A 22,407-nucleotide genomic window follows, 5' to 3' on the forward strand; every position below is an offset into this window, starting at 1 on the left:
CAGAGTGCCCTGGACAAGTACATAGTGACTCTCCAGATCCAAGAGGACCCTGGACTTAATAAAGGGTACTGATTTATGGATCAGCAAAGCCACCCTGGCCTTAGCCTTAGGGTAAGATGCAAAATAACATTGACCCACCCAGGACTGTCTAAGTTTACCATGTTCTTTCTCAGTAAGCTTAGTCTCCTGCAGTCCCACAACGTCAGCCTGATGTCGAGCTAGATGTTGCAAAATTTTTGTTCTCTTAATCAGAGAATTAATTCCCGACACATTCCACGTCACACAACGCACACCCCGTTTAGGTGTCATCCAGGGCAATAAACCAAAAATACCATCAAAGCAGAAGAGTAGAAAACTCCTGCCGAGAGTCCCTACCCTCCTCCCGGAAGCCAACCAGCCAAAAGACACTCAAACATAGCCCACCAACAACCACACAGATCCAAACCCCCCTCCCCTCCACCCACAAGCCCCCCCACCCCCAACACCCCCTCCTAATCTCCCACACACCCCAGATACCACCACTCCAGAGAAGGGACTCCAAATGGCCCAAGCCCGCCCCCACCCCCTCAGCCTCCCACACACAGAAACCCCTCACCCCAGAAAGAGAAGAAAACCAGAGTTCACCTAGGCCAGAAGCACACACAAAACAAAGCAAGATCAAAAGCAAAACAAAATAAACCCCCAAACAGGGGCCGCATCAAGCACAGGCAATAAACAGATTAGAAAGTCCATGGTGGCCCTGCAGAAGGGCATCCCTCACTTCACAGGAACCCCCACTCGGGCACGTGGAGAGCCACAAAGATCAGTCACCGCTCTTCAAGTGCTAGGCGCCAGATCTGGAAACCAGAGAAGAACTTACGCTTGGGCTGTAGCGCTGGTATCGAACAAGAATGGAGAATGGATGGCCATTGTAGAGCATTCGCAGCTTTGCTGTGAATTGCAGCGTGAAGCACAGCTTTTTCTCAGTGAGATGTTTGCAATCCGACGAGAAACCCCGACGGAGAGAGGCCAACTGCGCAGAATAATCCTGGAAGAGCAGGATACGATGGTTCTGGAATTGGAGATCTTGTTTTTGGCGATAGTTCTTTAAAAGCAGATCCTTAAGGGCAAAATTCAGGATGCGAATAATCACCACCCGAGGCCTGAGCATGCCCTCCTGCCTTCTGCCCAACCGATGCGCTCGTTCTATGCGCAAGGGGCCCAAGCCATGTGCAGCCAGTAGCTCAGTCGCCAGCCATTTTTCCAACGTGGACAGCAGATCCGCATCCAGCACAGTTTCAGGTATTCCTACTAAATGCAAGTTGTTCCGTCTGGAGCGATTCTCCAGATCATCCAGTTTTTCCTCACAACTGAACACCTTACTCCGCAAATGCTTGAGCTCCTCCTGCACTGTGGTGAGAGAATCCTCCGCGGAGCCAACTCGTTGCTCAATTTCAGTGACTCGGGTATTGAATTCCGCTACAGTTGTAGTAAGTGTCGCCAAGGAATCATGCACTTTATCAATTCGGGTGCCCAGAGCAGACACTACCGCTTTAGTTAAGCAAGCGATCATATCATCGCTCATAGGTTCAGCCGCGTCGATCAAGCCCGCCATTTTCCCCTCAGCTCCGGGCCCCGATTTCAGGCGTTCACGCTCTTTTTTACCCGATTTTGATGCCATAGCCATACAGTCTTTCTGCACAAACCTGTCCATAAGCCCGTAACAAACAGGAAAGGGGTGCTTGGGGTTGAGAATAGTCGCCGAATATAGTACAAGGAGGCCAAAGCAGAGGGAGAACTGCGGAGCTCAGGGAAAAGATGTCTTCCCTGCTCTCTGCATGGCCACGCCCCTATAAAAACAATTTAAAAAGTTGGTGAGATTGCACAAAAAACACACATCACTTACAGTTGTCTTTGTTCAGTCTCATAAATACGATACTTGTACCAACAAACGAACAGCTAGTTACTACTGTGAACTACCTCATTAGTGCGTGTGAAGTTATGACAAATGCCTGCATCAGTAACATCAATTCAACTCATGAAAACACCAAAGAGATCCAGAAATAGCATATGAGCAAATTGAATAATAAAAGAAAAATAAACAATTTAAATTAAATCATTAAATTATAGAGAGTGTATGTATGCGCACACTGGATGGAACCATTCGGGTCTTTATCTGCCGTCATTTACTATGTTACTATATACAATTATATAGATAGAAAACTTATGTGACATACTATCGGATAAATGAAAACAGTGTAACATGCAGTCAAGCACAAAGCACAAGTAATGACATAGGTTGGCCAGGTAGAGTCCTAAAGAACATGGGAACAAAAAAGAAGAAAACAATCAAAGGGAAAAGCAGAGCACTTGGAATAAACTTGACTAATTCAGGCTTTTTAATGATTTGTTTGTTTGAATTTTTATATTATTTCATAGCTTATGAACCATTGTAATGGTAAAGGTTAATTCTGAAAACAGTCTTCTCTCTGTCTTTGCAGTCTTCCATGTTTGTATTTGTTTCATTTGGTTCTGGCTACTTTTATCATTTGCTTTTATAGAACAGGTATATGTTTGTTTGTTTTTTTGTAGAACTGTCATACACATCCTGGTAGAATATTATCCCAGGACAAGCAGGCATGATATTCTCACATGTGGGTGACGTCATCTACGGAGCCCCGGCGCGGACAGCTTTTCAAGCAAACTTGATTGAAGTTTCAAGTTTGCACACTGCACCACGCATGTGCGTGCCTTCTCGCCCACTAGAGGGCGCATCCCACCTCGTGGTCCTCAGTTCAAATTTTTCCGCGGAGCAAGAAAGCCCTGTGGATCTGAGCTCCAGTGTTTTTGCCTTCTAGCTGCCGCGTTTAGTTTATTTTTCCCTTCGAATTAGTTCGCGGTGCTGTTTTCCTTTCGTTTCTTTTCAAAAAAAAAAAAAAAAAAAGTCTTTCGTTTTTTGTCGGGCTCCGGGGGCTCCCGGAAGCCGCGGCCGCGGGACGTCGGGACGTTCCCGGCCTTCTTCTTTTTCTTCGTGGATGTCCCGTCCTGTTACGGGATTCAAAAAGTGCAGCCGGTGTGAGAGGTTGCTTTCCATCACTGACCCTCACCGGTGGTGCATTGTCTGTCTTGGGCCCGAACATCCGACAGACTCGTGTGATCGCTGTGCTACCTTCCAAAACAGGGCCCTCCGTCGCCGTAAGGCAAGAATGGCCGAATTGTTCGCCGTCGACGCGCCGCCTAAGGCCTCGACGTCGGCCCCGGCTTCGGCCCCGGCCTTGACCTCGGCCTCGGCGTCCTCGGGGGCCTCGGCCTCGCCTCGGCCCTCTTCCTCGAAGGCGTCGTCAGTGAAGCAAGCTTCGGGTAAGTCCTCTGTTCCATCCCCTTCAGCAAAGAAGCCATCCTCGAGTCAGGCCAAGGCGGGTGGGTCGACCCCGGCCCCGCATCGGACCTCGACTCCGCACACCCCGAGGGAATACTCGAGACCGAGGTCGCCCTCCAGGGAGTGTGCCCCGGACTCGGAACTCCCCACCTTCGTGGGGATTCCGGCCTTCCAGGATCTCCTCCGAGCTCTGATCTCATCGGAGCTGTCGGGAGCCCTGGAAGTGTTGCAGCGTGCTGCGGTCCCGACGACCTCGGCCTGGGCGCCTTCGGTCTCGGAGGCCCCGGCCTCGGCTCCCTCGGGAGCCCCGGCCTCAGCGACCTCGGTCTCGGGTACTGGGGCCCCGTTCACCTCGGTCTCGGCCCCGCCCCGGACCTCGACCTCGGGGGAACCCCCTGAGCGGAGTGTAAGGCCCAAAGAAAAGTTGCGCAGAGTGCGCCGTCTTTCCTCCTCTTCCTCCGGGTCTTCCAGACACGCCTCGCCCTCGACGCGACCTCGGATGGGGCGTCGATCGAGGAAGTCTAAGCGGCCCCGAGGCTCGCCTCGGCGCGACCGTTCCTCGTCGTTCGGGGGCGAGGCGCTGCAGGTGTCGGAGTTGCGCCTCGACAACCCGAGGCTCCTCCGCTCACCCCATGGGAAGTCTTCCCGGGCCGCCTCGCCGAGGAAACGGGAGAGTGTCCCACGAACCCCGGGGTCCTCACCCAAGGGTTCTGCGAGGAGGATAACTTCCCCTTCCCCCTCGAGGGCCCTCGAGAGGGGATCCTGGGATTCGGGATCGATTAGGGATCCTCATTATTCCCATGAGGCCTCCCCCCCTCTCCTCGGTGGGGCGGTCGAGAACCCCCTCTCCCCAGGCTAGGCCGTCCTCATTTTCATCCTTCGTTCAGGACATGGCCCAAGCCCTGGGGATTGACCTGATGGTAGGCTCTCGGTATTCCAAAGAATTTTTGGAGGAACAGGACCTCCCCACTCTTCCTAGGGAGGTGCCTAGACTCCCTCTCAACAGTGTCCTTCTGCAAACCTGGCTGAAGAACTTGTCAAACCCTCTTACAGTCACGTCTGTGCCTTCAAAAATGGAATCGAAATATAGGACGATTCCCCCTAAAGGGTTCGATAAGGCGCAGCTCTCACACCAGTCTCTTCTGGTGGAGTCTGCTCTTAAAAAATCACAGCCCTCACGGGTTTCTGCGGCGGTTCCACCAGGCAGGGAGGGGCGGACCCTGGACAAGTTTGGCCGTCGCCTCTATTCAAATTCCCTGATGGCCACCAGGGTTCTAAATTACGCCTTCACCTTTTCCTCCTATTTGCGTGGTATGGTGAAGGACCTTCCTCAATATCGAAACTCGTTACCGGACTCCCAAAGAGCAGGATTCGACAAGTTTATGTCCAACCTGTCTCAATTGCGGTTGTACCTATTCCATGCAGTGTACGACGCCTTTGAGCTGGTTTCGAGGGTGTCGGCCCTCGCGGTGGCCATGCGCCGCTTGGCCTGGCTTCGCACCCTCGACATGGACCCAAACCTGCAGGAACGCCTGGCAGACTTGCCTTGTGTGGGGTCCGAGTTATTCGACGAGTCATTGGATGCGGCGACCAAGCGCTTGTCGGAACAGGAGCGCTCTCTAGCATCCCTGGTCCGCCCCAAACCTAGGCCCCCGCCGCAGAAACCCTTTCGGCCTCCACCGCGCCGATACCCTCAGAAGTCGACCCCGGCTTTCTCGAGACCGCCTCCGAGACGTCCGTCTCAGCGAGGCAGAGGGGGACAACCCCAAGCCCCGGCGCAGGGCCCTTCTAAGCCAGCGCCTTCCTTTTGACGGGCTGAGCGGACGGGGCGGGTTCCCCTCCGCACTTTCACAGGAACCCCTTCCTATCGGGGGCCGTCTTCGGTCCTTCCGGGAGGCATGGACCGGGATTACCTCAGACGCTTGGGTGCTCCGGATCGTCTCCGAGGGCTACTCGCTCAACTTTGTGTCCTCGCCGCCGGACAGTCCCCCAAGTTTAGTCCCCTGCAACCGTTCGCAGCTACCGACCCTTATAACCGAAGCCAAAGCCCTCTTGAAGCTTCGGGCGGTCGAGCCGGTCCCCAAGGACCAGTGGGGTACGGGGTTTTACTCCCGCTACTTCTTGGTCCCAAAAAAGACCGGGGACCTGCGCCCCATACTGGACCTCAGGAAGCTCAACAAATTCCTGGCCCGGGAGAAGTTTCGAATGCTATCTCTCCCGGTTCTGTATCCCCTCTTGGAGGAAGGGGACTGGATGTGCTCCCTCGACCTGAAGGAAGCATACACCCATGTTCCGGTGCACCCCGCCTGTCGAAGATTCTTACGATTCCAGGTGGGGGACCTCCACCTCCAGTACAGGGTACTGCCCTTCGGCCTGGCCGCGTCCCCACGAGTATTCACGAAGTGCATGGTGGTGGTTGCAGCAGCCCTCAGGTCGCGTGGACTTCACGTGTTCCCTTACCTGGACGATTGGCTCATCAAAGCCCCGACCAAGGAGGGGGTTATCTCAGCGACCCGACAGTCTATTGCCTTCCTGCAAACTCTCGGGTTCGAGATAAACTTTCCAAAGTCTCAGTTGAGGCCGTCGCAGTCTCTTCAATTCATAGGTGCGGTGCTGGACACGGTGCGCCTACGCTCCTACCTGCCGACCCAGCGGTTGGAAGCCCTGGTACGGATGAGCCACCAGGTCTCTCAACGGTCGAAGGTGTCGGCCAAGCGCATGATGATGCTGCTGGGCCATATGGCCTCGACGGTACATGTCACGCCGTTTGCGAGGCTACATCTGAGGATCCCTCAGTGGACCCTCGCGTCCCAGTGGCGTCAGGAGTGCGACCCGGTGTCTCGCCTCATTTCGGTGACTCCGCCCTTGCGGAAATCGCTGCGTTGGTGGACAGACTCTTCAAATCTGTCCATGGGGCTATTGTTCCGCACTCCGCCTTTTCGCAAGGTCCTGACCACGGACTCCTCGGAGTACGCGTGGGGAGCCCACCTCGACGGTCTGCGCACGCAGGGCCTGTGGTCGGCAGAAGACCGTCAGTGTCATATCAACGTGCTAGAGCTGCGGGCCATCTTCCTAGCACTTCGAGCCTTCGTTCACATATTGCAGGACCAGGTGGTCCTCGTCCGCACGGACAATCAGGTGGCAATGTATTATGTGAACAAGCAGGGAGGAACGGGGTCATGGCCCCTCTGCTCCGAAGCTCTTCGCCTCTGGGAGTGGGCGGCCTCCCGGAACATCTTCCTCCGGGCGGTCTACATCCAAGGAGAACGGAATTGCCTGGCGGACAAACTCAGTCGACTTCTGCAACCGCACGAGTGGACTCTACACTCAGCAGTTCTACGCGAGGTTTTCGCTCGCTGGGGAACGCCACAGGTGGATCTGTTTGCCTCTCCGGAGACACACAAACTACCACTATATTGTTCTCGGATGTACTCGCAGGACCGTCTGGAAGCGGATGCCTTCCTACTCGACTGGGAAGGGAGGTTCCTGTACGCATTCCCTCCGTTCCCTCTGATCATGCGAACGTTGGTACACCTAAAATCGTCCACGGCCACGATGATTCTCATAGCACCTCGGTGGCCGCGTCAGCACTGGTTCTCCCTGCTGCTCCAGCTCAGTGCCAGGGAGCCTCTCCCCCTGCCTGTCTCTCCTTCTCTGCTGTCTCAGAGTCAAGGATCCATGTTACATCCCAATCTGCAGTCATTGCACCTGACAGCCTGGTTTCTTGTTCCCTGACTCCTCCGGACCTGTCTCAATCGGTGAAGGAGGTGTTGGAAGCCTCCCGCAAGATCTCGACGAGGCTTTGCTATGCGCAGAAATGGACCAGGTTTTCCACCTGGTGTTCGTCTTTTCACCTGGATCCGGTATCAGTCCCGGTATCCTCGGTTTTAGAATATCTATTTCATTTGTCGCGCTCCGGCTTGAAAACCACTTCGGTGCGGGTTCATCTCAGTGCGATTTCTGCTTTCCACCAACCTCTGGAGGGACGCCCCCTGTCACTCCACCCCTTGGTGACACGCTTCATGAAAGGGTTACTCAGGGTTTGCCCCCCTCTTAAGCCTCCGTCTGTCGTGTGGAACCTGAATGTAGTTCTGGCTCAACTGATGAAACCCCCCTTTGAGCCACTCAACAAGTCCCTCTTGAAATTTCTGACTTGGAAGGCGGTGTTTCTGATTGCCCTCACCTCCGCCAGGCGGATTGGGGAGTTGCAAGCCTTGGTTGCGGACCCTCCTTTCACTGTCTTTCATCACGACAAGGTGGTTCTCCGCACCCATCCTAAGTTTTTACCTAAAATTGTTTCGGACTTCCACATCAATCAGTCCATTGTCCTTCCTGTGTTCTTCCCGAAGCCCCACTCCCATCCTGGCGAGACGGCGCTTCACACGCTTGACTGTAAGAGGGCGTTGGCATATTATCTTCAACGCACCAGGTCTCATCGGAAGGTTCCTCAATTGTTTTTGTCCTTCGATCCCAATCGATTAGGGCATCCAGTTTCCAAGCGCACTCTGTCTAACTGGTTGGCCGCTTGCATCTCCTTTTGCTACGCTCAGGCTGGCCTTCCTCCCCCGGGTCGAGTCACGGGGCACAAGGTCCGAGCAATGGCAGCTTCGATAGCCTTTCTCCGATCCACTCCGATGGAGGAAATATGTAAGGCTGCCACTTGGTCTTCGGTTCATACATTCACCTCTCATTACTGTCTGGACACTCTATCCAGGAGTGACGGCCGGTTTGGCCAGTCAGTTTTGCAAAATCTGTTTTCCTAAATTGCCATCCTCCCACCTGCCCTGTTTTGGTTAGCTTGGAGGTCACCCACATGTGAGAATATCATGCCTGCTTGTCCTGGGATAAAGCACAGTTACTTACCGTAACAGGTGTTATCCAGGGACAGCAGGCATATATTCTCACAACCCGCCCGCCTCCCCGGGGATGGCTTCCTTGCTAGTTATGGAACTGAGGACCACGAGGTGGGATGCGCCCTCTAGTGGGCGAGAAGGCACGCACATGCGTGGTGCAGTGTGCAAACTTGAAACTTCAATCAAGTTTGCTTGAAAAGCTGTCCGCGCCGGGGCTCCGTAGATGACGTCACCCACATGTGAGAATATATGCCTGCTGTCCCTGGATAACACCTGTTACGGTAAGTAACTGTGCTTTACCTGCACTGTGCTTAAGGAAATGGTGTGCAATTTTATACAAATATTTTATATATATATATACACAGTGGAACCTTGGTTTACGAGCATAATTCGTTCCAGAAGCATGCTCGTAAACCAATTTACTCGTATATCAAAGTGAGTTTCCCCATAGAAAGTAAGGTAAACTCGCTTGATTCATTCCACCTCCCATCCCCCCTGGCCACCGGCGCTGCCCCACCCCACCACATCCCCAAAGACCCCCCACCCGCAAATGCCCCCCCCCCCGTGAATCAGCATCGCCCACTCTCTCGTATGAACTGACATCCCCCGCCCAAACTGAAAGCTTACCCCCCAATGTGGCACTGGCATGCAGCACCAACCCACAAGAGGTGCCGGTGCCCGAAGATCGTGTCTCTCCTCCGACTGGTCCTTGAGAATCTCGGAGAAAGGCAGGAGCCAGAAGGCCTTGAGCATGCGCAGATGCTCAAGGCCCAGTCGGAGGAGAGGCATGATCTTCAGGCACTGGTACCAGCACCTCCTGTGAGTTGGTGCTGTATGCCGGTGCCACATTGGGGGGTAAGCTTTCAGTTTGGGCGGGCAGGGAATGCCAGTTCGCACAGGGGGCAGGCGTTCACGAGGGGGGACGATGCCAGTTTGCGGGCGGGGGGGGGCGATGCCAGTTAATGGGCGGGGGGACTCGCAAATTGAGTCAATGCTCGGTTTGCGAGTCACGATTTGCAAGAATGTTTTGCTCGTCTTGCAAAACTAAACTAAACTAAACCTTAGGTTTGTATACCGCATCATCTCTACATTCACAGAGCTCAACACGGTTAACAAGAATTAGGGTAGAAAGGAACTCCAGTGGAGGGAAAGATGAAGAGGAAATTTAGAGGACTAGAATAAACAGAGAGGGAGGCAGAGTTACATTTTTGAGAATAACCAGGTTTTCAGATGTTTATGGAAGAGTTGGAGGGAGCTCAGATTCCTAAGAGGGGAGGTAAGGTTGTTCCAGAGCTCAGTGATTCTAAAAGGGAGGGGGGAACCTAGTTTTCCTACAAGGGAGACGCCTTTTAGAGAGGGAAAGGAAAGTTTCGGTTTTGGGTGGATCTGGTGGAATTAGGGTTAGAGGAATTCCAAGAAAGAGGAATAAAGGGGGGGAGGATGCCGTTTAGGATCTTGAAAGTAAGGCAGGCACATTTGAAGTGGACTCTGGAGATTATCGGAAGCCAGTGGAGCTTGGACAAAAGCGGTGAGACATGATCGAATTTGCTTTTTGCGAAGATAAGCTTAGCAGCGGCATTCTGAATCCGCTGGAGTCTTTGAAGGTTTTTCTTTGTTAGGCTTAGGTAGATAGAGTTGCAATAGTCCAGTCTGGAAAGGATGGTGGATTGGACAAGGACGGCAAAGTGTTTTTGATGGAAACAGATTCTCACTTTCCTCAGCATGTGAAGGCTGAAGAACCATTTTTTTATTAGGGAGCTGACGTGATCATTGAAGGAAAGTGTAGAGTCAGTGATGACTCCCAGAATTTTACTTGAGTATTCAAGATGCAGAGTGGGGCCAGAGGACAGAGGGATGGAGGTGGGCAGTTAGTCCAATTTTGGGCCGAGTCAGAGAAGTTTTGTTTTGGATTCGTTCAGTTTCATCTGCACAGTGTGGGCCCAGGATTGAAGGTTCGATATACATGAGGATATGTTCGCAGAGAGGTTGGTGAGGTTCCGGTCGGTCTCAAGGAGGACAAAGATATCATCTGCGTAAGTGTAAAGTGTTTCAAGGGGGGAGAGATGGAGGAGTTTAAGGGAGGACATAAATGTTGAAAAGGATAGGAGAGAGAGATGAGCCTTGTGGGACTCCACAGATTGGGTTCCAGGGGGAGGAAGAAGTGTCCTTCATGTTGACTGTGTAGGAGCGGGAGCGTAAGAACTTCGAGAACCAGTCAAGGACTGTGGAGTTAATGCCTATCTCGGTGAGTTGGTAAAGTAGGATATCAAGATGGACGACATCAAAAGCTGCAGAGAGGTCGAATTGAAGAAGGATGGCGAACTTGTTGCGAGAATGGAGATGTTGAACTTTTGAGATTAAGGAGGTCAGAAGGGATTAAGGAGGTGCTGAAGTTAGGACGGAAGCCATATTGGTGGGGTAGCAGAATGGTGAATTTTTCAAGGTAGGAAGATAGTTGAGTGGATATGATGGATTCTAGCACCTTGGTAAGGAGAGGAATGTTTGCTATTGGACAGTAGCTGGATGGCGTAGAGGGGTCTAGATCAGGTTTTTTCAGTAGTGGGGTTAAAGAGATATGGCCCATTTCTGGGGAGAATAGGCCCGAATGGAGGGCAGAATTTATGAGAATGGTAAGAGATGAGATGGCCTGAGGGGGAGTGTTCTCGTAAAGGTAGGCGGGGAATGGATCCAAGGTACAATTGCAGGATTTCAGTTTGAGGCAGAGATTATGGACCAGGGATTCAGAGACAAGTTCGAAAGAATACCAGGATCTGTCAACTAGGATAGGGTAGGAGTCTGTAAGGATAGGGTTGGGGTCGATTGGAATCAGAGATTTGTAGGAGATTGCAGGAGGGAAGGAGCGCCTCAAGGTGGAGACCTTATCGCTGAAGAATTTTGCCAGAGACTCGGCTGAGGGGGAGGAGGGGAGGATGGAGGCATTTTTGGAGATTAAGGAACACCAGATGTTAAATAATGTGCTACTCTGGTTGTTGGATTTGGAGATTTTGGCACCCTAGAAGTTTTTCCTTGCTTTTTTTAGAACAGTATTGTAGAATTTAATATTGACCCTCCAGGAGTGTCTGTCTGTAGGGGATTTAAATTTTTTCCATTTTCGTTCCAGAGCTCGGCATTTCTGTTTCAATTCTCATGCCTTGCGGGAATAGGAGATGGTTTTAGTGGAGAGAGGGGCGAGGGAATGGAAAGTGGACTCGGAGAGGGTGACCCAGTTTTGCCAGTTTGTTTCTGGTTCTGCAGGTTTAGGGATGGGGGAGAATTTGTCAAGAAAGTTGGTCCAGAACAGATTGCTCGAGATTTTTTTGCGGAAGGTAATAGAATTTGAGGTGAGGATGGGGGCCCAAAATGTGACATGAAGATTGGGAGGCAGAAAGTCCCTAGGAAATGGTTGGATCAGGAGACGATTTCCCAGCGAATGTCAGTAGTTGAGGTTTTGTGAGTAGTGAGATCCAGAAAACTGATGAGGTCTAGTGTGTGGCCTTTTTCGTGGGTAGGGGAGAGAGTGGGAGGGGGAAAGCCTAAAGAAGCTATTAAATTCGGATGCGTCCTTGCTGGTGACATCGTCAAGGTGGAGATTGATGTCTCCGATGATCAGTAATCTTTGAAATTTGAGGAAGGCGTTTGTTATGGTTTCAAAGACGAGTTCGGAGGAATTGTTCCAAGGGGTAGGTGGGCGGTAAAGGAGCAGGATACCCAGTGGATGAGGGTGGTATTCATCGTTAACTGAGGCTAGCATGTATTCTAATGAGGAGAGGCTGCCCTTTTCAAGGAGCTGGACATCGAAGAATGATTTGAAAAGGAGAGCCAGGCCGCCTCCTTTTCGGTTAGTTCTGGGAGAGAAGAGGCCTTGGTAGCCGTGGGAGCAAAGTTTGTTTTGAGTAAATTGGTCATCTTTTGTGATCCAAGATTCTGTGATGAATAGGAATCCGGGGTCTGAATCCTCGAGTAGGTCCTTCAAGATTTGAATCTTATTACAAGTGGATCGGGCATTGCAATAAAGTGTCGGGACTGGGGTGAGAGAATCAGAGGCAGGGTCAGAGAGAGTGGAAGCAGGGACAGGTTTTAGAGAGGCGTGGTTGACTTTACGAGAGTTTTTATAGGATGGGTGGTGTTTGGAGCGTATCAGCATGGGAATTCTGAGGCCAGGGCAGGTACTGCGGGCATTTGTAGGGTCGAGGAGGTTGGGGGAAGGGGGTGTCAGGCAGGGAGAGAGTTTGAGAGAAGAGCAGAGTAGGAGAAGAAGGAGCCAAGAAGGTGGCTTCATGATGAGAGTTGGGGGACCTATATGCTAGATGGGCCTGTTTGGGGCGTGTGAGAGTAGGTTAAAGATAGAGGAACGGCTAGATAATGACGTACTAGTTATCGGCACAAACAATATTAGAATAAAACTAGTAGAGCGTTTCTAAATTGGAAAAATTCTGAAATTGATCTAGTGGAAGGGCAGTGAATATAATCCGGCTATTGATTCAGTGCTCAAATTAGCATAGACTGTTAGATACAATAGGTATTTAACAGATTGTTTAAGAATCGACAACAATTATCAAATATTAAGAAAAACAGCAAGCATTTAACAAATTATAAGATTCAACAAGTATTTAACACAATTTTTTGTTTGCTTTTGACTGAGGTTTGACAGTATATGTATGTAAAATGCCTTTTATAAAATTATCTCCCTACATGCTATGACAAGTAGGCCATTATTCCCTCTAAGGTGGGCGGCTGTGCATCTTGTCTTAAGGAGTTGTGCAGCATTTATAACCTGCCATGCAGCTAATACACCAGGATCTGCTCTACCTATCACCGTTGCAGCTCCTTAGTAACAAAACAAAGGACAGCCATTGTGGAACCGCACTGTGCATACTTGCAGCTCCCAGTCCTGCTACTCTGACACCACTTCCTGTTTTGTGGCAGAGCAGGCAGCCACAAGTATACACAGTGTGGCCCGGTGATAGCTGTACTTTGTTTTGCTATTGATTCTGCTGAACCAGAACTGGAGCAACATCAGCAGTGGGGATGTCGGGTAGTGGGGAGGGGGGGGGGGGTTGGGAAAGAGGTCACACACTAATTGGAAGGATCAGAAGATAGGCTTGATGCTAGAAGGGAGGGACTGACAGATGCTGGATATAAGGGTCAGAGAGAAGGAAAAGATCCTAGAAGGAAGAATCAGAGAACATGGATATATGCTGGATGTAAGCATTAGCGAGAAGGAACAGACACTGGAAGGAAGAGTTGAGGGACCAGATGCTGGATATAAGAGGAGAAGAGGCAGAAGCTGGATGGAAGGAAAGAGAGAGAGGGGGACACACTGGATGGAAGGGGGAGAGAGGATGCATATGTTAGATCAGGGGTGCCCACACTTTTTTGACTTGCGAGCTACTTTTAAAATGACCAAGTCAAAATGATCTACCAACAATAAAATTTTAAAAAAACACAACGCATACTATACGCATAGAATTGTTAATTATCATTCCTATTCTGGGGTTTTTTCAAAGAGGTCAAAGCAGATGACTCTATTCTCTGTCACCTCAGTAACAACCATACAAAAATAGACAAATACCCACCCCTCCCTCCCTTTTTACTAAACCACAATAGCATTTTTTAGCGCAGGGAGCTGCGCTGAATGCCCTGCGCTGCTCTCGACGCTCATAGGCTCCCTGCGCTAAAAACCACTATTGTGGTTTAGTAAAAGGGGACCATATTGTAAAATATAGACAGCAGATATAAATTCAGACACATTTTGATCACTAAATTTAAAATAAAATAATTTTTCCTACCTTGTCTGGTGATTTCACGAGTTTCTGGTTGCACTTTCTTCTTCTGACTGTGCATCAAATCTTTCTTTCAGCCTGTATGCTTCCTCTCCTTCAAACCTCATTCCCTCCCCCAACTTTTTCTTCCTCTCTCCCTGCCCTTTCTTTCTTTCTCTCTTCATGCCCCTTTTCTTTTTTTTCCTGTTTCTCTTCTTTCCTTCTGTCTCCCTGCCTGCGCCCCTTTCTTTTTTTCTCCCTGCCCTTCCCCAAGCCACTGCCACTGCCGCTGCCATCGGGGAACAGGACCCAAAGCCGCCGCCGCCGCACCATGCTTTCTCTGCTTCAGGCCGATCAATCTTCCTCTCCCCGACGTCAATTCTACCGTCGGAGAGGAAGTTCCGCCCAGCCAGGCAGCGATTGGCTGGCCCGAACTTCCTCTCCGACGGCAGAATTGATGTCGGGGAGAGGAAGATTGATCGGCCCGATAGATCGCCAAGGCAAAGGGAGTCCTGGATGATCGACTCACTTTGCCTTGGCGAGCTACCGGTCGATCGCGATCGACCTGTTAGGCACCCCTGTGTTAGATCATAGGCATAGTTTGTTTAATGGGGCCAAAGAGTGAGGCTTGACACATTAGTATATCAATTACATACACACGTATTCATTATAGTTATTCAAAATACACACACACCATACTAAATTACTGAATATGAAGCCAGCATATCAAAACAGTGGAGGTATTTTTTCAACTGAAATGAGCCAGCACCATGGGAAATTTCCCTCATTATTCTCCATCTCACAGTCGCATAAATTGGCAAAGGGAGAGTGTGCTTTCCCTCTCCCCCTTCCTTAAGCCTGACACCAGTACCCTCCCCTTTTCTTCTCCAAATCCCAGCTCTTTCTCCTTTCATCCCTCCTTACCAGCACTTCCCCTTACCATGCACATGGATAGAAAAACATAACACCCCTACCTCAAACAGGCATAACATTTTCCTCTTGGCCCCCTCCACTGATAGCATTTACCCCCAGGGGCAACTCATAACAATCTGCTACCTAAGGCAAGCGATGAGTTGGTACCCCCCCAAGGCACCCAAAAGAAGGCTTCCTGAAAACTGATCAGGAAGGAGGGTGAGGAGCAACCCTCACATTAAACACTAGGTAGGCAGTTGCCTGAAGAAAAAAAAGAATGCAATTTATATATTCTCAAGCAATACAAAAAAAAGAATACCTGCCAATATTGTTAATAATCAACAAAAATTGTCTGAGAGGGGGTGTGCTGACATCATCAACCAAGATAGCCGCTTGAACACTGGGTTCCTCGCCACTCTAACAGCAATAATTTGCATCTTACCGTGTGGTTGACAGTTTTCATTAGCTAGTGTGGTTCATTGGCTCATACCCGGGATGGCCCCGGGTATGGCCCATTAAGGACTATGCATTTCAAACGCATGTGGGAGATCGCCTGAAATCAGCTGTGACCCAGCCATGTGCAGGCGCGTCTCCGGACTCTCCTTCTCAGCCGTCTGGCAGGCTAGCAATCTCTCCTGCTGAGGACACCATGTCCGAACTCTGGGGTATGTTCCAGGAGATACAAGCTGACCTGTGGGAGGTTCGTGTTGATTTAACTACTTTAGCAGCGGACCTCCGTGGGGAAATCACGGAGTTGGGGAGATGGGTGGAGGAGTCTGAGGGCCATATCGAGGAACAACATGCAGATTTCCTTCACCTGGATGCCTCGCACAAAGATCATTTGCAAACTCAGCTTTATTTATTTGATAAGATCGAAGATCTTGAGAACTGCAGTCAGCGGTCCAACATCCATATCCGGGGCCTACCAGAGTCGGCGGAGTTTATGGACTGCGCGGCAGTGGTTTGCCGGATCACTAGCTCCCTGCTGTTTGAGGGTTCTTCAGTGGTGGCCTCAGGGGATATCCGCTTGGATCAAGCACATAGGGCCTTGCAGAAACCGTGCGATAACAGGCCCTGCGACATCATCACCTTTTTCCAGGATTACACCATTAAGGAAGCAGTCATGCAGAAAGCTCGACTACAGCCGTCACACCGGTGGGAAGACCAGGATATTGAGCTTTACCATGACCTGGCGGCGGTCACCCTACATAGGAGAGCGGATTTGAGACCTGTTCTGCAGCATCTTCGCGCCAAGGTGATTCGCTGTCGCTGGTGCCATCCCTTCACCCTTCTGTTTCATCTAGATGGGGATCTACGAATTGTGCGCACCTTGGCGAATGCTATCCAGATTTTTCCTGGGGTAGATTTTGGGACCCTGACTACCTCGGCTGGCAGCACTACCCCAGTTTCTCATCTGGTGGGCAAGAGGAGATCTCAGCCGAGTTACTAGGGGCCGTGGTCAGCCTATGCACCAAGCTCCAGCCCTACCTGGCTGGTGACTCTGTCTAACTTTCTTTTGCTTTTGTGGCTCTTGATACTCCTTGTGGGTGTCTGCTTGATTTTATGTTTAGTTACCTTGGTTGGGGTGTCTTATATTGGACAGTTGAGCTCCATTCAGGGTTGCGGCTTGATTGAGGGCTGGGCAATTGGGATTGGGCTTTGGGGGGTATGCTATGTTTCCTACTGGAGTGATGGGGGAACATGGAGGTTTACTTTTGGGCCTCCTACAGGGGGACTTTCAGTTTTTTCTTGGTTTTATGGGGAGCGCGGGTTCTCAGCACCTCCCCTTTTTCTGGGATTTTCCGCCTAAGGGTGTGATATTTCCTGTATGCTGTTATCCAGGAGGTGGGTGCAGGGTGGGGGTGGTATAAGAGGTGGGGATGGTGGGGGAGGTTTTGGTATGCTTATTTAATGGTTCTTAGGCTTTTTAGGTTTTATGAGATTTTTGTTGTTTTTTTTCCCCTGAGAGTTGGGGGGCAATAGTTGGCTTTTCTTTTTTGCTGTTTGCATATGGGATCCCCTGTGGATACTGAGGGACACCAGTGTGACTTTCTATGTTAATGGTTTGAATGTGCCTACTGTATAGGGAACTGAGGCATCTTAGGGCTAATGTAGTTTTTCTTCAAGAAACACATTTGTTATCCAGACATGAATATCTAATGTATAACCCTAAATTCCCTATTATGTATTTTGCTTCTAATGTTCAAGAAAATATAAAAAAAACAAAAAACACGGGGCCTGGGTATTCTGTTGGCCTCCTCTTTTCCAGGGGAGGTCCTCAGTGTGATACATGACCCTGCAGGACGTTATCTGTTGTTATGGGTGACAGTGGGTCACCAGATTTACACCTTGGTCAATATATATGCCCCTAACGTAGGTCAGGGGGCCTTTTTTGATAAAATCAGTGAGGTGCTGGGCTGTTCTGCTCAATGCCTTTTACTGCTGGGTGGGGATTTTAATTTGACTCCTCATGCAGCTTTGGACAACTCCATCACAGAGGGTCCCTCGGCTCATAGGGAACGAGAGCATCTTCTCTCTCTAATCACTAAGTGGGGGCTGGTAGACTTGTGGCGGCATACGCATCCACAGGAGCGAGATTTTATATTTCACTGTCCACTCCAGGACTTGGGCTGCCTTCCTGAATCGTTGCACTGATAAGTAAGGAGAGCCGCTGGGAGGAGAGAAAGCATGCTGTCGGAGGCTCCCCATGACTACAGCTCGTCGATCTTGCCAGTCCTGCACGGACCAGCAGGAAATTGGAGATGTTGATCTCACCGGTCCTGTGTGGACCGGCAGGAATTTTCTGCGGACCGGCACCAGTCCGTGGACCGGCGGTTGAAGAACAGTGATATATAGTATATAGGAATAGGCTTTTACAAATATAGAGCATAAATTGGATTTCAAGCTGCTTCGGTGTGTGTATAAGGAAAATGTGCCTCTCCTTCTGAAAATGGCTGAGAAGGGTCTCTGTGTGGGTGTGTATGTGTGAAGAGGCTGTAGGAGAAAGAAAGAAGGGGCAGTGGGCTGAAGCCTGTCATCATTTATAGATCTGAGATTGTTCTAAAAATGGCATCTTCCAGTATCTTCCTCTGTCGCAATTTAATATTTGTATGAAATAATAACCCTTGATCGACAAGGCGGTGTGACTCTTGTGGAGACCTGATGGATGGAGTCAGTCTGTCTGGGACCCTTTGTTCTACTCAAGCACCTGTCATTATCATGTCTTTTGAAGGGCTTTGCAGGATACTCTCAAACATTAGGCTTAAAAAATGTAGATTGAAAGGAGCCATTCAGTATATCTGCAAGCATTCCCAGGGTCAGATTGTTCAATATAATATCCAGGAAACCATTGCTTGCATTTTGGATATGCCAGCACACAGTAGTTTAATGCTCACAAATATCTCCTCTGATACGTGTATGTTTTGCTCCATATCTCTCTTGTGTTTTTACAGGTCCTAGCAGATATGCTAAAAGTCAATGGTACGCTGACAAGTCTTAATGTGGAATCTAATTTTATCAGTGGTTCTGGCATATTGGCTTTAATTGAAGCACTTCAATATAACACCTCATTAATAGAATTAAAAATTGACAATCAGGTAAGAAGTGTAGAAATACTGGCTTATCAGTGCATTAGTTTGATTTTTCTTTTTAGATGTTTTAGTAATTGAAACTATTGTGGCTCAAGACTGAAGCTAAAATAGGACAGTTATTCTGACCTCATTGGTGGTGTCCAATAAAATAAGCAGGCAAGACCACAGCAAAGGAGATGAAGACCAAATAGGTTAAGTTGGATCATACAAAAGTTGAATGATACAAAAAGACTCAACATGATTCGTGCATCGTGATATGTGTGTGTGTGGGTTGGGGGGGAGGAGGGAGGGAGGACCCAAATGTAAACGCTGGTGTATAGGTGCCAGAGACCCACTGCTGGAAAAAAGAATCAGCATCCATCAGAGGTGTGCTTGAAGTCTGTTATCAACTGATGCTCACATAGTTCATCTTCAGTGTATCAGAATAATCAGAGGGGATCTTCTTTGCTCATCTCTTAACCTGAAACTAAAGATATGATTGAAAAGTGTTATATGTACCGTATTTTCACATAGATAACGCTCACCCGTGTAAAACGCGCACACGGGTATAGCGCGCAAAAAACACATATTTATGTACATAAATTTTTATATACCGCGCACACCCGTATACCGCGCATGCTGCCCGACTCTCCTTCCGCCCGCCCCGACTCTCCTCTGGAGACCCTGACTCTGTTTTCGCCCACCCCGACTCTCCTTTCCTCCTTGAAGTCCTGTCCCTACCCTGAAAGCCTGATGCCCCCCCACCCCCCGACGTCCGATTCACCCCCCCGCAGGACCGCTCGCACCCCCACCCCGAAGGACCGCTCGCACGCACCCGCACCCCCACCCTGAAGGACCGCTCGCACCCCCACCCCGAAGGAGCGCTGCACTCCCACCCCGAAGGACCGCTCGCACCCCCACCCGAAGAACTGCTCGCACTCCCACAGCCTCACCCCCCTCCCCCATGGAGAAGCTGTCTACCTTGTTTCCGGATGCCAGCGAGCCCAGCTGTTTCCTCTGCCGGCGGTCCCGCCCCTTCTCTGAGCCCTGCTGTGCTGCTTTTTCTTCCGGCGGTCCCGCCCTTTCTCTGACATCAGAGAAAGGGCGGGATAGCCTGAAGAGGAAGCAGCGTAGCACAGGGCTCTGAGAAGGGGCAGGACCGCCGGCAGAGGAAGCAGCTGGGCTGGCATCCGGAAACAAGGTAGACAGCTTCTCCATGGGGGAGGGGGGGAGGCTGTGGGGGTGCGAGCGGTCCTTCGGGTGGGGGTGCGAGCGGTCCTTCGGGGTGGGAGTGCGAGCGCTCCTTCGGGGTGGGAGTGCGAGCGCTCCTTCCGGGTGATGAATCGGGCGTCGGGGGGGGGGGGAAACTATGTAAAAAAATTTTTGTACAACGCGCTCACGCGTATAACGCGCAAGGGTATGCGCGGTTTGTAAAAACCACATATAACGCGCGCGTTATATGCGAGAAAATACGGTATTTATCTTTGAGTAATACTGATCTCTGTTAATTATGGTCTTAATTTAATAGAGTCAGCCTCTAGGCAACAAGGTAGAAATGGAGATTGCAAGCATGTTGGAAAAGAACACCTCTCTCTTGAAATTTGGCTATCATTTTACTCAACAAGGTCCAAGACTTCGAGCATCAAATGCTATGATGAACAACAATGATCTTGGTAAGTTAGCTCAAAAACTGTACTAGCCAATTCCGATTTTAATTCTACACATTTCTTTTTTTATTTTCAATTAGATTGAAATTAGAACTCCAGAAACAAGCTCTCTTTAGCACAATGCAAGAACTATAGCGAGCATTGGCAGTAAATTTGAGATACTGAGATCATACTCTACATTTATTTATTTTATTTCATGGTACTTTCTATAACATCTTTAACTGCCATGTTGCAAATCAAAGTGGTTTATCATCTAAAACTCACCTAAAAGGAAAGGAACTACGAAATCTATGACAGGAAAGCATGGTCACTCAACCATTAACAGAAAGCACACACAATATTTTTATTCAGGTAATGACAGCCAATATCAACCACAGTAGTTCAGTCATGTTCATTAAATGCCCTTTGAAAGAGCCCAGTCTTCAACTTTGTACCAAACAGTTTTATCAAGGTTTCTCCTCTAATAGACAAAGGCACAGAATTGCAGGTTGCAGGTGCCATACAGAAAAAAGCATTATGACATATACTTTCTAAATGGGCAACACAGGGGCCAGGTAAACCCAGCCAATGAACATCAAGAGATCTAAGAATTTGTCCTGGAGCACATGGAATAGTGACAGATAGCATGGGTAACCACAATGGAAAGCCTTGGATGTTAGGAGAAATTTGAAGACAATACAAGATTCCACATACCCTGGCATAGGAATGAGGTTTATTCCTGTCATAGTATATGCTAAACTCTGTTGGATTCTATGCCTCCAGTTTGTTACAGTCCCTTCTAATTGATTAAATGCGTCATATGATAATAAAGGCATTACGAGCACCAAAGTGCTATATGCCACTTTCCAAAGGAGAAAATCCAGAGTTTTATTGGAAATCTGCCAGTAGGCTGATGATGCTGTGGAAATACATTATTCTGCATATTGTCCAGTTGCAAAGGCAGGCACAAGCCCCTGATATTCATCTGCCAGCAGTCAGCATTTTTTAAAAAACACTTACCATAACCAGCTGATTTAGTTCACAATATTCAGTGCCAGGCCACGTCTGGACCCTGGCACTGAATACTGGGGGCTTAGGCTGGGTGGCTTGGATGCCCAGAGCTTATGCAGGCCTAGCTAATATTCAGCTAGGGCCACATAAGTATTTTTCTCTTCTTTTTTTCTAAACTCTTGCACCCCCTCCCCCCCCCCACCCCAACAATGCCTCTTCTCTCCTCCCCCAGCCAAAGGCAATACACCACCATACCTGCCCATCTCTTCTTCCTGGGTCTACCTGCATACTTGGTAGTCCAGCAGGAGTCTTTGGGGGCAGAAGTGCAACCCCCTTGCTATTGCCCCCTCAAAGTGGCCTTTCAAAATGGCTGCTATAGTACCAAGAGCTGCTGCAAGAGTCATGGCAGCCATTTTGAAAGGCTGCTGTGCTCCTGCCCCTGAAAGCTCCCGTTAGACCACAGGTATGCATGTAAACCCTACCTATACATCTTTGTTATTTTAAAATACTCTACAACAACATCCAGGACTCTTGAAAGAGCTTCAGGAAAAAATGTAATCTGCTTTATTCCATCAACTGGAACAAGACGTTGCCACCAGATAGAACATGATAACCTTCCACGTGCCACAGTGATTAAAACAAAAAGCAATGAGTCTTATTCACAAAAGTATCATCTCCCATTCTGTGCCTATAGAGAAATAGAGGTATACAGGCAGATCGATAGGCTTAAGAGCGATAAATCCTTGGGACCGGATGGCATCCATCCGAGGGTCATCAAGGAATTGAAAGGGACCATAGCTGAACTGCTTCAACTAACAGCCAATCTGTCGATCAAAACAGGAAAGATTCTGGAGGACTGGAAGGTGGCAAATGTTACGCCGATATTCAAAAAAGGTCCGAAGGGAGACCTGGGAAACTACAGACCGGTGAGTCTGACCTCGGTACCGGGAAAGATGGTAGAGGACCGCATCATTGATCACCTTGACGGACATGGTCTGATGAGGACCAGCCAGCACGGTTTCAGCAAAGGCATATCTTGTTTGACAAATTTGCTGCACTTCTTCGAGGGAGTAAACAGGCAGATAGACAAGGGCAACCCGGTCGACATTGTATCCCCACCATGAATCCATCCTTCTGGATCCTTCTCCTCCTACTCTGCTCACCCCTCTATCCTTCCCTCTGTCTGAAACCTCCCTCCCCCAACCTACTCGACCCCGCAAACACCAATACCATCTGCCCCGGACTCAGAATCCCCACACTGATACGCACCAGAAATTCCCCTCCCAAGAAAAACCC

General features: G+C 49.6%; 1 protein-coding gene across 5 annotated transcripts in view; it reads left to right on the forward strand.

Annotated features, from left to right (window-relative positions):
- The window catches only part of TMOD1 (tropomodulin 1), a 305,423-nt gene that overhangs the window by 251,640 nt on the left and 31,376 nt on the right, over positions 1-22,407 (forward strand). For all 5 annotated transcript variants that reach the window (XM_033917789.1, XM_033917773.1, XM_033917798.1 and 2 more), the window contains 2 exons: positions 18,338-18,481; positions 19,983-20,127. In XM_033917789.1, the coding sequence (XP_033773680.1) occupies positions 18,338-18,481; positions 19,983-20,127 (289 nt within the window). The remainder of the gene's footprint in view (positions 1-18,337; positions 18,482-19,982; positions 20,128-22,407) is intronic.

This window comes from Geotrypetes seraphini, chromosome 1 (assembly GCF_902459505.1).
Source record: "Geotrypetes seraphini chromosome 1, aGeoSer1.1, whole genome shotgun sequence".
In the NCBI taxonomy this organism is placed as follows: Eukaryota; Metazoa; Chordata; class Amphibia; order Gymnophiona; family Dermophiidae; genus Geotrypetes; species Geotrypetes seraphini.